The sequence below is a fragment of the Taudactylus pleione genome, unplaced genomic scaffold (assembly GCF_031769625.1).
Source record: "Taudactylus pleione unplaced genomic scaffold, aTauple2 ptg000437l, whole genome shotgun sequence".
In the NCBI taxonomy this organism is placed as follows: domain Eukaryota; kingdom Metazoa; phylum Chordata; class Amphibia; order Anura; family Myobatrachidae; genus Taudactylus; species Taudactylus pleione.
The window spans coordinates 6,755,962-6,772,812 of NW_028284839.1; the positions used below are offsets into that span (position 1 = coordinate 6,755,962).

At 44.8% G+C, this 16,851-nt stretch overlaps 1 protein-coding gene across 1 annotated transcript in view; it reads right to left on the minus strand.

Moving 5' to 3' along the window:
• The window catches only part of DNAJC11 (DnaJ heat shock protein family (Hsp40) member C11), a 163,226-nt gene that overhangs the window by 81,952 nt on the left and 64,423 nt on the right, over positions 1–16,851 (minus strand). The window contains exon 4 of the mRNA XM_088447767.1: positions 4,853–4,954. Within this exon, the coding sequence (XP_088303893.1) occupies positions 4,853–4,954 (102 nt within the window). The remainder of the gene's footprint in view (positions 1–4,852; positions 4,955–16,851) is intronic.

Genomic DNA, 16,851 nt, shown 5'->3' on the forward strand with positions numbered 1-16,851 from the left:
GTGCGGCCGAAAATCGTTGGTACGCAATATAGCGAGGGCCTGCTATTTTGAGTGACAGAATGAGGCGTATGTGGGTGGTAACAGGGGAAGGTGCTTGAAAATGGGGAGTGGAGATCCGAACGCAGGCGTGCTTAAAGGTCAAAACGGGCGTTTTATGGGTGTGTATATTTAAAACAGCAGCGTCATTGACCACGTCACTGGGTTATTTTATAGCCAGAACTGCTCGCAAATTTGTGGTAGCAAACACCAACCACAAGAATAGCGAGCAGTTCATACGCTGGTCGATGTACTCGATTAATCTAATAAATAGCGGACATGACGTATGGTGCGAGCGGCCAGGGGGCGTTTTTAACAAATAAACGAGCGTATGTTTTGCTCGCTCGTTCAGACTTAGAGGTGTGAACAGACTGCAATGTGCGTACGGATCATTTGAATAGCCACCCCTTGTTTTTAAACGAACGACCACAAATAGCGAACGGCTCTGAATCAGGCCCAATGTCCCATCTTCTTCTGAGTTACATGGGCCTAAGGGGATGCAGCTATGACACCGGCGGCCATCCCGACAGCGGAATCCTGGCATGGGATTTAACTTAGACGTCGAAATACAGATGCCTATGTTAACCCGACGCCGGAAAGTCAGCGCGAACGAATGTAAGTCCGGTGCGCCCTTAGTGTTAGCCGTGCGGGGGTGGTGGTGTTAGGATTAGGGGCTCTAGCGTGGTTAGCGTTAGGTTTGGGGGGGGGGAGATTAGGGTCAGGCACCCCCGAGGGGGGACTTTGGGTTTGGCACCACCCCGGGGGCTTAGGGTTAGGCACTCCTAAGGTTTGAGGGGGGGGGGGGTAACTTACCTGACGCTGTCGGGATTTCATCCTCTCAGGCTACGCTATAGGGATTTGAACCGGCGATTTCAATCCCATTCCGGGCCTAAGCGCTAAGCTCGGCCTGACTCTATGAGCAACAGAATTACTGTCCAATTTGACCACACAAATATCGGTGCCCAAATTGTACAGGATACAGACAAGTGCCACTTGGCCAAGCAGTCAGAATGCTTCTGAATTCAGATTAATCTTCAGACCGCAATGTCCAAAATGATTTAGAACGATCCTCATAATTTAAATCAGATCATCAGGCATAAGTGATGCGCTGCGATGCGATGCCTGGCCGCGCACATGTTACAGGAGCCCTGGCAACGCAAGTTTTCCTGTAACACTTTTATTGGGAACGAGGCAAAAACTTGCTTTATAGATGGATGCAATTTGCCATGCCGAAATAAGAGAAATGAATGAGTGAGCGTAACGAAGTAGTGGGTGATACGATGACTTTTTATAAATGGGAATTTGCACATACACATATGAAAATTAATAAAAAGAAATAAACGAGCTTCAGCAGACATATTGCGGGGACAATTCGGGAGTGCTAGGGTAGGCGGCAAAGCCCAACTTTTTGTTCCTTATTTTTCCATATGGATAACTCACAGGTAATGTTGCTCTTAATTCATTAAAAAAGAGCTTCAACCTTGTGTTTGCCTATTTCTATTTATCATATGTACAAATGGCCATTTATAACAAGCCATAGGGGTCATTCAGACCCGCTCGCGAGCGCAGGACGCTCGCAAGCGGGTCGATGGTGCCCCACTGCGCATGCGCACGACGGAGGGAGCTCTGTCGTGCGCATGCGCGAGACCCGGATAGCGACGGGCTCTCCGTCGCTCCGGGTCTCGCACCAAAGGGGGCGTGCTGTCGATGTTGATTGACAGCACGCCCCCTTTGGTGAGCGTGCCGGGGGCGTGGCTGCCAGACGGAGGCGTTCCCATGGGAACGCCTACCGTCTTAAGCCGGCCCCACTGACATCACTAGTGATGTCAGTTGGAGTGATTTTGGCTCTGACAGAGCCAAAATCACTCCAGGGCTTGCGGCAGCGAGACCCTACCGCAGGGTCTCCGTCGCAAGCCCGATGGTCGCGATGGTCTTGACCATCATCATGGACGCTCGCATAAGTTGTAAGTTTAGGGCACCTGTGGGGGACTTAGGGTTAGGCACCCCCCCGGGAGTGTTAGGGTTACGCTAGGGGGAGGGAGGGAGGGTCAGGGTTAGGCACCCCCCCATGGGACTTAGGGATAGGCAGTGGGGAAGGGGGGGGTTAAGCAGTTACAGGGGGGATTAGGGTTAGGCACTTGGTGGGGGAGGTTAGGGTTAGGCACCCCTAAGGAGGGTTAGGGGGTTAGGTTAGTAAGTACTTACCTATCGACGATCGGGATTTCCAGCGCTGTCAGGCGGCCGCCGGTATTTCATACCGATTCCTAACCCTAACCTCCCCCCTAAGTGCCTAACCCTAATCTTCCCCCGGGGGTGCCTAACCCTAACTCCCCCTTCCCCTAGCCTAAACCTAACCTCCGGGGGTGCCTAACCCTAGGTCCTCCCTGGGAACCCTAAACCTAAATGAGGCTGTCGGCGCCCAGCTTACCTTCGATCGGTAAACCGGATGTCGGCCTCCCGGCGTAGGGAAAATGACAGGCGTCGGGATGCCGACGCCTGTCATTTAACCCTTGCCGGTATTATACAGTTGGGAAGCCAGCGGTCGGGATTCCGTCCATCGGCTTCCTGACTGTTTCCCTCCCTTACACTCTATACATATAGGATCAGACTCAGAGGTGGACTATTATATGGCCTTTATACAAATGGCGCTTTGGGAACTGAGCTGCAGCAACCCGCACACACCTCACAAGTTCTTTAAACTATACCGAAACATCAAATCGCTTCCAGAATCGAACTTTAATGAAGCTACTAAACAATTCTTTCTTCTCTCCTGTTCTCCGCCACCTCCACTAACGGGCGACCAGGCGGAACACAAAGAAGCTTTGATCGACATTTGCCGACTACATTCCAATAACGCACGACGCAGTCAACTTTTTTCTTTCTTTCTATTATTTCTTGTTTTGAGGCTTCACTCAACCGATTCCTCCAACAGCGGAGATTGTCCCTGGTTCCTCGTAAAGAAACTAAAATGTATCGTTTGCATGACACGGATGACTATAGATTTCAATTTACAGTTTTACAGCTGGAGTATTAGCTTTTATTGTTAATGAAATTAAAAGCAGTGATTGACATAAAAAATGTTCATAGCCGTATGAGCGGAGGGGGGATAATATATTACCAGGCTGGGGGTGTGGGGGGGGGGGGGTAGAGTTCTGAAGTCGAGTTATGCCTTTTAGCCAGAAATCTGCTTCTCTTTCTTGTAGTTTTACTCTGATTTTGACGGCAAAAGGTACAAAATTATAATTAATGACTATTTACAGCAACACGTCACTGTCGGAGGGAGTGAAGAGGATCTTAATTAGGAACTTGGAGGAGCCACTGGCGTCGCGCACCACACGGGGTATAATTAGTCGGAAGGCTTCACGAGTCAGACAGTTGCTGAGTTATAACGTACAGTACTGTGATTTGTGGCACTGCAATAAAACAGGTAGCACAGAACCGGCATGGAACGTCTCTTCAACCAAGGTAAACAGATGGCATTGCTGGGGAAGGCACGGTGGTGTAACTGCTGAGTTTAATATTGGTTATTGCAGCATATTTTCCATATGAAAACAGTGCGGTGACAGATACCAGGGACAATAAAAAGCTGGAGAAGCCATGAGCAGGGCCATAAAACGTGATACAAGTTGTAATAAATTAAAGAGACAGTAATAATAAAATCGTGGCTCGTGAAAACATACATCCAGTTATTTATGAAAGCAAATACAGTTCTGTCTGTAAATCAGCCGTTCCATGAATTTCAAAGTTGTTGCGGAACCTTTTCTATGAGCTTTAATGGTGATAGTCCTTTATCTTTTCCCCTTTGTTTTACTTTATTTGATATTAAAAGGTTTATGCTGGGTAAACACTGGCCATTCAATTGAACGTCCGATATATCATGGGCGCGTCCCGGCAATGTGTGTGAGAACGAACGATGGTCAATACCTACCTGCAGATATATTGGCGCATCGTGCTGTGTGTACGGTCGGTCAGCCAACCACTCGTACACTTGCTGCAGAGGCCACCAGTGACTGACATCACAACCGGGCGGGCACATTTAATGGCCGATCCGTTGCCCTAGTGTGTAACTATCTTTAGTCTTCCCGCTAGGCTGTTTCAGCAGGGCGCCGCGCCCTGCCCGATTTTAAAACTACAAAATGCTCCCCTGCCCTACCTGCCGGTGCCCTGCTTAAACAGCCAGACCACGCCCCATTTCTGGCACACGCCATAGTGCCCTTTTTACGTTCCGGTGAACACTACATCTTTAGTCACTGTAACCCTTGAAAATATCTTAAAACCAGTCAATAAAAACGTTCCGACATTTAGAGTTTTGTTTTTTTTACTGAATATTATGATGGTTGGTCTAAATTTATCCAGAACTGAATATAGAAGTAACATCCGAGATAAAAATGGAACTCAGATTTGTCACTTTGTCAGTAAGGGGACTTTAACTTTTCTTTAGTGTATGACTAGCCTTTACATGTCAGTAAATATACTGGATCTTGGGTGACCCTGATTGGGAGAGGTTTGGTGCGTTGGATGGCTTTCAGTTTCGTCCACGTCGCTGCTATGCACAAGTGAATAGGCTGTTCTCATTAGCCTGGGATCAGCCATCCTATATACGCAGCACAATCCCCATTCACGCAAGCACGTACGGTATTTCTGGGAGAAAGTCATAACACAATCGCAAACGGACCACATTTTCCACCGTAAGCAGATAAAATCCAGAAAACAAGTTAAGCAATTAAATGAAATGTGCATGTACTTTTTTTTTTTTTGTTTGCTGTAAAGTGAAACGCGTCAGCGTGTTGTTTAGGTGAAGCAGCTGATAATTTACCTTGGGGTTTGTCCGCTGCTGAAGACGTCTCTCTTCTTTTTCCCTTTCTAGCCTCTCAAAGGCCTCCCGGATTTCAGCTGCTGTCCGTTTTCGCTCTACAACCTAAAAAAGAAAAAAATATATATATATGTATTGATGTGCGCAATAAATCTAACTGAACTTTGCAGTATATCTAAAAACAAAATGCACTTTGGTTATGATCGGCTTTATTCCACTCTATATACATTTGATCTTGGCTGTAAATGACGTTGATTAGTACAGATGCTCACGGAGAGGCAGGAGACTGGTGTATAGATAGCGCTTGAAAAACACCATCTATATCAGCTGTCAGAAGCTATTGCACTATAATGATGTAGAGGCACAATGTAAGAAAAACAAACAATGCATGAAATAAATATTTAACATGGGACATAAAATGTATAATTGATATTTATTGTAAAACACAGATTTCAGTAGTTGTCATCTTTGTAGATTTAATTCTTCATGCTCTGGGTGATTTATTGTGCTTTAAAACAGCTAACAATAGTTATAATACGCGGGTGATGTTTAGCTACATATAAACGCCTGGAAATAATACCAGAATAAACGGTGAGGAGAAAGACATCCTTTACAAGGAAGGCTATCACTCAATTTTGCAACGCCATGCCATACCCTGTGGACAGCTCTTGATTGGAGCCAATTTCCTCCTCCAGAAGGACAATGACCCAAAGCACACCTCCAAATTATGCAAGAACTATTTAGGGAAGAAGCAGGCAGCTGGTATTCTGTCTGTAATGGAGTGGCCAGCGCAGTCACCAGATCTCAACCCCATTGAGCTGTTGTGGGAGCAGCTTGACCGTATGGTACGCAAGAAGTGCCCATCAAGCCAATCCAACTTGCGGGAGGTGCTTCAGGAGGCGTGGGGTGAAATTTACCTCAACAACTTAACAGCTAGAATGCCAAAGGTCTGCAATGCTGTAATTGCTGCAAAAGGAGCATTCTCTGACGAAAGCAAAGTTTGAAGGACAAAATTATTATTTCAAATAAAAATCATTATTTCTAACCTTGCCAATGTCTTGACTATATGATCTATTAATTTTGCAACTCATTTGATAAATAAAAGTCAGTTTTCATGTAAAACACGAAATTGTCTGGGTGACCCCAAACTTTTGAACAATAGCGTATGTCGTAGCGATTAGGCCAAAAAAGGCATATCGAGCAGATATCGCTCCAGTGTGTATACCAGGCTCAAGGGTCTTGGTGAGATTGCATTCTCAAACGCAAATCCACAGCTTCAGATGTCATGTTTAGCTGGATTAGACCCTAGGCTACCACAAATGTCATTGGCGCAAATGATGTTGTGTTGATGTTGGTGTTTTTACAATCGCCATCGCAAATGCACAGACAACACAGTCTGAAAGTGGGCATCTCACCGCTGTAGCGTTCCCGCTAGGCTGTTCCAGCCCTGTTGAAACTGCCTGAGCGTTCCGTCCTCCACCCGTGTACCGCAGTGTCACGTGGGTGGGGAAAACGCAGAGCAGCGGTCACCGCCGGGGAATGGATGCCGGGCGCATAAGGACCTCGGCGTTTGGGGGCTGCCCGACATGTCCGTAAGTTCCGGGCATGCCCCCAAAAGTGACAAAAAGGGGACGCTTTATAAAGACACGTCCCCGTTTAATTGGTCAAGCCCCATTTGCGGACACGCACGCAGAAGTGCCCTTGCTCTAGGTTCGGCAACCTGCCTGCCGCCGGACCTAGAGTAAACTACGCTAGTACACTCCATCGCACTGTCAAGCACAAAGGGAAGGATGAGCTTAGCAATTGCGTATTTCTTAACTGCTAATGCGAGCACGGCTGCATTACCAACAATCTCTTAAGCCACTGTCGAAACCGAATAATTGGGTAGGACAGAATGTGTTTGCCAATCAGAAAAACCTGCACGACGCCATCTTGTGAATGGCAGCAAGACTCCATTTTAGAAAAGAAAGCTTACACAAGCGCCATTTTGTCAAAAATACATAGTACACAAACCACAGTGCAAAATTTATAAAACTAGCAATTTTGCTACTCACAACGCAAAGTTGCTAAAAAGTAGCACGAACAGCTTTTTAACAATCTTCCCCTAACACCGACCGACGGTGTTTAGCAGACATAAAATAACTTTCCAAACCATTAAAATCACCACAGACTTATATTTCAGTAGTAGCAAAGTAGTGGTGTTTTCCCCCGGCATTCACATTAACACATACGCGATGTAGCAAAAAGTAGCAAATTAGTGGTGTTTTCCCTGCACTTCATGTTAAATATAGGACAACGCAAAATAGCTATTTAGACGCACAGCCAGCTTTTTAGTGACCTTTCCCAAACCCATACTGGCATGCTCACACACATACACAGAAGCCTTTCCAACTTAGTGCTGGTCGTTAAGTGCCCCACAGACCCTCAAACGCACAACACAATTTAGTGTCATTTCTCCCCGCATACACATTTAAAAGCAATGGTCCCGCAGCGCGAAAGGAATGATTATTACTTGGTTTAATCGCAATGTCAGCATATAAAGAAATTAATGTTTTCTGTAACTATGGCTTAGTAAATGACAACTGGACCGTGTTTGGTGCCGTACTGATCTACTCTGTTCCCACAGTGTCCGGTGGCATCGGTGAGGAGATCAGAACATACGGCTATGAAATATGAATGTTAGAGAGAATAACTTCTTGAAATGTTGTATGCCATAGTTAGATTAGATTTATTATGCAGCGGGAAGGTGAACACAATCAGGCTGTTAGAGGCTGGGTTGAGTCTTTGCACTGACCTATGAATTGTCCCGTAACGGAAGAAGCAAGAAGAGGAACCAATGAGAACCTGCCAACGTATTCTATTGTATTGCTTATCCCAGTACGGGTATATATGTGAGTGCTCTGAAACAAGATGCCAGTCTGCGGTGTTCCTGTTATGCTGTTCGACAAAGGTCTCATTATTGATGCCGGTATCTGGTCCCAGAGCGCACGCGTATGTATTGACTGTACCTTATGACCTAATGTTTGTACAATTTAGTTTGCGCTCATTGTTAGATCATAGCGTGGTAACATCTGTACTTTTACCTGAATAATAATCTTTAGCGTGTTGGACCGCTATTCAACTGTCTTAGAGTTTTATTAATGGTATAATTAAACACAGCGCTAATTAGCGACACCTTATGGTTTTAGAAGGTATAGGCAGGTTTTGTCTTTGAGGTTCTAGGCAGGTGAATCTTAGAGGTTTATAGGCAGGAATGTACTAAAGGTTTATTTACGATTCAACACCACGTATCCACTACACGATAAATTGGACAACTGAACGATAACGACTATCATTCTTTGTTAACAATATCGTGCAGTGGATATGCCGCCAACGACCAGCCCTCCCGCTATGTCTAAGCAGAGCAAATAATTCACCTTTCTTCCTTTCCGTATTTTGGAACTTTCCTGATAACGCGGTTCCGGATACAAGATCACAAAACCTGTATACAGTATAGTAAATATTTACGGACTCATATGCCCCAGCTCTAAGATACAGCTCTGGGTACATCGAAAATCATTACACAACCTTTCAAGAGAACAGTTATTAAGTTACTTTGCGGAAATATGACCTATCCGTTCCACGGGCCAGCTTAACTTTTTCCAAAGGACAAAATAATAAAAGACAATAGTCCAGGTAATTAATGCTAGCTAAGCTTGCAGGCTCTCTTTTGTCTAAATATCCTTATCTTTAGAAGACACTAATGAGTGTGATAGAAAAACGTCTGCAGTAGCCACTACAAGTCTCAAACTGTACATTAAGCAGATTAGATCTAACAGATATAGCAAACGTTTCGCACTTGGCCTGTTTCCCTCATCTTTTTCTGCCAAATCCGGGCGACAGAAAGGGAATCCTATTTTTAGAAGGACAATTTCTGAAAATCAGCGGCGGCTCAGATTTATCACTCGGGCTGGTATTTCACTTCCAATGTTATCTCTCTAAAAGCAATAAAATAAAGGCCCCTAGTTCACAGTCAAATTATAGATAATCTGCTAATTTATTCAGTTAGCCTAAATCAATTTTATAGCCTCCGTTTACTAATGCTGAAATGGGGCTTTATTGCATATAGGAGACCTGATATGACGTCTTCACGCATTCATTAATGATCATTGTTAAGATTTAGATAAGGATACCCTAGAAATAGGTCCATTTTCCTTTCCACCACCGATATTAGCCTATTACCATTGTTAATTATTTTCAGATCTGCCGCAGTTTGATGAGCTAGATTAACAAAACTATTCTGGATGAATTTGCCTTATTGTTGTTAGAGGGAACTTCGATTTAGGAAGATCAAACCTTAAGATTGAGGTTTTAAAAAAACATTACTATGGTAGCCGTCCATATGTTTAATACTAAAATCAATCTATGTCATGTAAATACATCTTCCCAGCATCTGTGCCTGCACTAGTTGGAATGAGGGCTGTCACACAGGTATGCAGTCGGGATGCCAACGGTCTAAATCCCGGCTGTCTAATCCCGGCAAGGGTCTAATGACAGGCGTCGAAATCCCGAAGCCAGCGGCGCGGGGGGTGCGTGGTTAGGTTAGGGGCTCCCGAGGGCGATTTAGGGTTAGGCATCCCCCCGGGAGGGTTAGGCTAGGGGAAGGGGGGGTTAGGCACCCTCCAGGAGACTTAAGTTTAGGCTGCGGGGAAGGGGGGGGGTTTAGGCACTTACAGGGGGGGTTAGGCACTCACTTGGGGGGCAGGTTAGGGTTAGGCACCCCTAAAGGAGGGTTAAGGGTTAGGGTTAGGGGGGGTTAGGTTAGTGAATAGGAAAATACTTACCTGTCGGGATTAGAACCGCCGGTCTTTCAGCATCGGGATTAGAACCGCATGTTCATACTGATCCCGTTACACAGTAGAGAGGGAAAATGGTCTGTCTTCATGATAGTGGCTCTTTATGCCCAATTGGATGGTCAGGCAAACAGTAAAGGCCCCCACGCACGGTACGATTTTTAAAAACGATTTGGCCGTTTTCGACCAATTAGAACGACAAAATTGATTAAAAAGCGCCGTGTGGGGGAAGGATAACGATGCAGATGCGCGCTCCCGCTGTCGTTGATCGTGGTCGATGATCAACTGAACCTGCAGAAAGATATCGACCAATCGTTCATGATTTGGCACACATCGTTCCTTGTGATGGACGCTATGTTGTCACTTTTCCTGGCCACTCCCCTTCACTATTTTGTGCCAGCATCGTGAGGTTGTTTTCTGCAAACGATATATCGGTGACGATCTGCAGTCGTTTAGGACCCATCTATATCGTTTGTACAATCGTTCCATGTGTAGGCACAATATCGTTTGTCCGGGGGTGTACAGGAATTTAAGGGAAAGCGCAAACGAGATTGGATCGTACCGTGTTTAGGCCCCTTAATGGGTGGTTGCAGGAAGTTGGTGTGCAAGCAGTGCATCCATGCAATATGGCCATTTTAAAACTCGCAATAGACCTGCGACGATAATCTGCACCGCCTATGCCTTTTCTATCCTTAAACGTGGCGTGCTAAATCAGAAGTTTGCCACAGTCACCCAGGGTTCCATAGTTTCATGTGAAAACAGTGAAGTGGACTAGTGTAGAAGTTGCCCATAGCAACAAATCAGCTACCAATCAGGTACCATTTATCATCCAGTGTTCTCTCTATGATCATTGGGCGGTCCACCAAGCAAAATTCCCCTGCCGCCAAAGGTCGCGCTGCACTGACATTTCATGCAGGCTGAGTCACAGAGCACCTCAATACTGGATGCCGCCCCCGCCGGGAGGAGGACCCTGGCCGTTCTCCTCCACCTAGGCCCACCCTGCATTGGAGGCAAACACGGCAACTGCACAGGCCCCCTCCCTACTCGGAGCCTGCCAAACATTAAGTGAGATGCCGCGTGGGAGGGTGCACGATGGGCTGCTGCATACCGTCTCTGATAAAGTTTAGTCGGCCACCCAGTTACCTCTATAATGCCGACTGGCAGAGAAAAAAAATCTGGGGAGAACACTGCATTCTATAAAACGATAGGTAGAAGCCGAGTAGTTGCTATGGGTGACTTCTCCATTGCTTAATCCATCAACCCCACAGTGAGGCAGGCGCAACAATAATAGTGCAGCAGGGGGAACTAAAAGGGACACAAATATTCATCTTTTAGATGAATATTTAAAAAAAAGTTAAAGAGTGAAAAGGCCTGTGCATCAAAATGTAAGAGAAGGTATTGGTGTAACAAGAGACAGTTCTGTTTATTTCATTAGATGCTCCCGATTTTTGTTTTATTAGTAGACTACAGGAATTGGTGTAGTACAGGCCTGGCCAACTTGTGGCTCTCCAGCTGTTGCAAAACTACAAGTCCCAGCATGCCCTGCCACAGTATTAGCATTCCCCAATAAGCAAAACTGTGGCAGAGCATGCTGGGACTTGTAGTTTCACAACAGCTGGAGAGCCACAGGTTGGCCAGGCCTGGTGTAGTAGAATGTGAGCTACTAAAGGAGCTCCAGTTTGGCGGTGACATCACTGTCCGGCTTGCTCCAGCTGTATGGGCTTACATTAGAGTGTGGCCATTGTAGCTTAGGAGGAGACGTCCAAAACAACTCTGTCGCGGTCTCTGGAACGAGCTCCTGTCACCAGCATGCGGGGTACGAGAGCACTGCCAGGGCTGGGAGAAGTTCCGGTTGAAGTTGCTTAGAATGAGACTGTCATTTTCTTCTTTTTAAATGAAATTGCAACATTTAATGCTATAAGATTGTTCACTACTAATTAAAACTATATTTTATAATAGCTTAACTTTAAGCAGATGGGGAAAAAAAAAAAAAAACACAAGACATATTCTTCCCTCAACACTATTAAATAAAGTGGCTATGAGAAATACAGTTACTGCCGCCTGCAGTGAAGTTCTGTAAGACTTTGCTGCACATTGGAGGGGGGGGGGGGGGGCTTATGTGCGCTTCCCTGAGTGGTAATAATGACTTCTCTTCATTACTGAATGCTCGTGTAGGCACTTAAGGGCAGTTGTGTTCATTTGACTAACTGAAGACCATTGCGGAAAGTACATAAATGATCAGCCGACAAATGATACTCTCTAAAGACCAGCAGGTCACACCCAACACACACACACGCACAATGACCAGCATATCATACTCATGAACTGAAATACTGTACCCATCATCAACATGTTACCTGCAAAATTGACCAGCATATTATACCCAGCAATGTTATAAGAAAGACAACAACACACTTAATGCTAAAATATCTATTTTCCTGTTGCTCACTGCATAATGCCCCCCCCCCCCCCCCCTGCATACTGGAGTCTCAGCCCCCCGATCCGTCACCAGCTGTCCCCCCACCCCACTTAAGGGTATTAAAACGTTACCTATATCCCTGCATGCTTGTAAATTCTGAACTCAATGGGGTCATTCAATTGTTGTTTTAACGCCAGCTACTAGTGGGCGCTGGCTGGCAGCAATTTAATTGGTCTGCTGTTCAAGCGCAAGCACCGGTGGCGTCAACATTTCTGCTCGCTGCCTCCGGAGGTGGCGAGCAGAAGTGTGCGAAAAGGGTCCCGAACTGCAGTTTTTGTATCACGGGCAGGACTTTAGATAGGTTTAGACGCTGTACGCGACTTTTGGTCACAAGAAGCATGATAATTAATGGACGCCAAAACAATTGAATTGCTTAGTCGGACGCCCATTAATTAGCGCGGCCACCCAAGCAATTGAATTTCAACCAATGAATCAGTCATTACTCCCCACTAACTGTACAATTTGATAAATCAACAGAAAATTGCCCATTTTCTATGTATCCTCTTTATGTGAGCAGGCCCCTGGTTTATTTATAGACTCAAGTCAGTGACTAGGGGCATCACACAGGAATATGTCATTTGTTTTTGTTTTAAAATAGCAATTTATTTTTTAATTTTAAAAAAGAATTGTGTTCCCAAATGGCACAGCTTTTACTAGAGTGGCACTACAATTACCCAGGCAAATACATTCCTTATTTTATCAACTCTATACACACAGAACTTTTACTGCACACGGCGGGCAGGTGGAGATTTGTTGTATAGCACTGAAAGAGTTTAACCTTTACAAGGGAGAATTAATAACTCTAAATTACGTTATCCGTGACAGTTTTGGTGACATACTGGAGAAAAGAAGGTGCCGGTGCTTTTCGTTTGAAGTCATCAAATTGTAACATGATTTACAAATTTAGGAGGCACCGCGAAGGGCTCGCTCCAAGGTGAAAATGTCTGCCAGTCAATTCTCATCAAACTCAAAAAGATATATTATTGAGTGTCTGCGGAGATAAATAATTTCTTTAAAAAAGTATTGAACGCTTGTTATTTTCTGTTTTGCCACCACTTCTGGTTTTCTCGGTTTACCCTACACCGTAAGCTGATGTGTAACCCAAATTTGAATATGATGGTGATAAATATCAACAATGCATAACATTGGGAAGATTCAGGAATAACTACTGCTTGGCAAAATACACGACTTATCCGAAAAAGAGGTTCTAAAAAAAAAAAAACCCTTACAAAACTTCCTCTTATTTGATCGCTACGTACGTATATAAATGCTAGGTGTTAAATATATGTACGAATAAATCACACTTCCTTACTTACCATACCTTCCTTTCTGGTAGACACCGAGGCAAAGTAAGAAAAAAAAAGTAGTAAGTGTGACTTGAGGGGTTGGGTATGAGATGCCAGCTGTCAAAATACCGTCAGCGGCATCCCGATGCTCGGTATCTCGATAGGGGTTAGGTAACTATCCTAACCCTCTAACCCTAACCCTCCTTTTCTGCACCCTAATCCTCACCCCTTGGTGCCTGAACCTAACCCTCCCCCCTTAGTGCCTAAACCTAACTCCCCCCCATGTGGTGCCTACACCTAATCCCCCCTCCCCCTGTCCGTAGCCTAACCCTAACCCCCCCCCCCCCCATGGCCAACCCCTAACCAGCCCTGCTATACTTACAATGAGGATGCCGGCTGACAGGATTTCAGCATCGGCATCTCCACTACTGTCGGGATTCCGGCGTCGGCCTTCTGGCCGGAAGTGGGGATGTAGGTGTGCCAGCTACATCCTGAACTGACGATGGCATTCGCGGCATCATGTACATAGGGCAAAGTGTATGACAGTAAATACGCACAGCGCCACAGCCTACACTGTGCTTGATGGCGCAATTAGGAGGCATGTAAGAGCTTTCCCTGGAGAACTGCTTACACTCATTGGAATCAGAGGGTCTCACCCTAATTCAGGAGTCCAGTAGAAAACTATATTTATAAGTGTTACCTTTCAGCAGGAATGACATTCCGAAAAATGTAATCCGGAACAGGATTCTTGATCTGACTTACAAGTATTCTGGATCCCCCTGGACAGATGGTCATGGGTCTGAATCACCATCATGCAGGACTGCGGATCACTCACCTTCACCTGCGCTACGGGAAGATTTTCATGTCCGTTGCACATCAGCCTAACATGAAAATCTTCCCTAGCGCAGAATCAGTGTTGGCATTGGCTGCGCTGAACGGGAAGAAGGCGGAGACGCATGAGGACGTGAATCTGACAGCTAAACCAGCAGAGGCCCAGTGCACCCATAATCTTATGACAGAGTAGAGTTCCTGGGAGGTGATTGGCTGAAGCCAGTGACAAGTGAACCAACCTTACTAATAAAATACCCGTTTAACATTAAAAAGTTTGGAGGCATATTATTGATTCAGAGGCAAGCAAAATTTGATTCATAGAAAAATGTCTGCAATTCTCTGGCTGATTCCAAATTCTTATACTGCCTTATTGCTTTCCCTTTGTTTGGTACTTTTTTCTTCTTCACTTGGCTTGCGGGTCCTTCTCAGTGCAGCATCCAACAGTCGTCTCCCAACATGTTACAATTCCATTTTCCCTGGTATGACCATTCCATCTCCTCAATGTCTTGGTGGAATCTTTTTTCCTTGCTCTTCACTATCAGCTCCAAGGTTTTCAGGAACTTTTTCTAAGTGATGAGTTTAAAAGAGCACTTTCTGAACTATCGAACAACAATTTAAAATTTTTAGACTGTTTTCCATTATTTGTGGAATGTTTGAACCTTTGAAGCTTCCCAATAACTTCGCAGATTCCTTAAAAGCATTCCATGCTTCTCTTTCTATGGTTTCTTTTTTTTCTTCCTCCAAACTCAATGTTGGTTTGGAGTTTTTGAATATCTGGTCCAACAAAAATACCTTCTTTGTCATCTAACAGTCCCGGAAACTTTTTAAACAGATACAATCACGTACAGACTCCCAAATCTAGTTTTTTTTTTCCAAATATAATTCTTTTACAGTAGATTTGTCAAATTATATTAAATTGTAAACAAAAAGGTCTAAAATTAAAATAATAGGTTTATATAGAAGAACAGACACATTAACAGAGTGAAATTAGATTTTCAATTTGTGGAAAAATGCTACGTGGTGGAATTTTGTTTTATTATTTTTACTTAAATCAGCACCCAATCATCTATGGAAAGGTGTGAACATTTTTCAAAAATGTTTCCATCGTAGACGTGTTTAATGAACATAGTGATATACGACATGGTAATTCGCGGCTATGTGGATTTTCTTTTTCTATATTATGTGTTCTATATTCTGTGTTTGCCATTTTACAATACTTTGCACTAAAAAAATTAAATAAAGCTCTCTCTCCCATTTTGAAAACAAAAAAAATTACATTTGGTACCCCCTCCCACCCAGAGGTCCCTGTACCTATTTTTCGAAAAAAAATTGCACTGCGCACAATATACATGAGTGGTGTGAATACCTGTATGTGACAGTACTCACATCACGAGTCATCAAAAATAATAATTTTTCACAATGTCTATTTTTTGACAGGCTTCGTCCATGCCAGAAGGGCCAATTTACTAAAATTTCCCTTAGTTGTAAAATTTGCATGAAACCACAGCAGCCCATCAGGCACTTACTATTTAACGTGAACGAAAAAGATTAAAGCTCACTGCTTAATTGCAGTGGTTCAGTATGCCTCCTGCACCTAAATGCCTAATATGGGGCAAATATAAGTCACAAACTGATTATACACTGTCCTTGGCCAATGCCTGCAGCTTCTCTCCATATTCTTCTCTTCCTCCATCAAAATTTACCTCAGAGATTACACTGTCCACAATATACGAGGGGTGTGCAAAAAGTTTCTGGATGTGCAGTGCATAGGTAGAGTAGACACAATCTGATTGTCTGGTGAACGGTCATCTCTGACTAAAGTTCTTGTGAAAGTTTAGGGCACATAACTGAATATAAGCAGAACTGCACACCAAAGAAGTCAGCTTGTTCACTTCCTTCACAAACTTGTTATGGAGCTCAACAGAGACCGCTGGAGAGCTATGATCTTCTACGACTACAAGTGGTCTGCAACAGCAGGAGAGTTTTGACCGACTGTGGGCTGCTTTTGGGGAGGACGCACCACTGTGTTTGAATGGGTTGCAGAATTTCGGCACACAAGGAGCGCTGTGGCCGACCTGTGTCCGCCATCACCGAGGATAACGTTGCTGGCGTGCGGACCCTTGTTGTGTTGGACGCCAGGGTAACTGTGGCCCAGTTAGAGAAGGAGATAGGCATCTCATCGGGATCCATCAGCTTGATACTCCATGAAAAGCTTGGCCTGAGCAAGGTTTCTGCACGCTGGGTTCCCCATCAGCTTACTAGCAAGCAGAAGGAGGCTCTGGTTATATGGCACTGTAACATGCTTGCCAGGTATGATGGCAGTCGCTCAAACTCTGTCTGGGAGACCATCAGTGGCGTTGAATCCTGGATCTACAGTTTAGACCCAGAGACCATACAGTCGGCCCAGTATACCCCAGTTGAAGGTGTACCGCCACAGACGTTCTGACGTGAGCACAGCGTGGTCAAGCAGATGGTGGCTATGTTTGTGGCAAAGACTGGTCATGCAGCAGCGCACAGTAACTGGGGACTGGCAACCAATGCCTGACAAGCGCTGGAAGCTAATTCTAGGCGCTG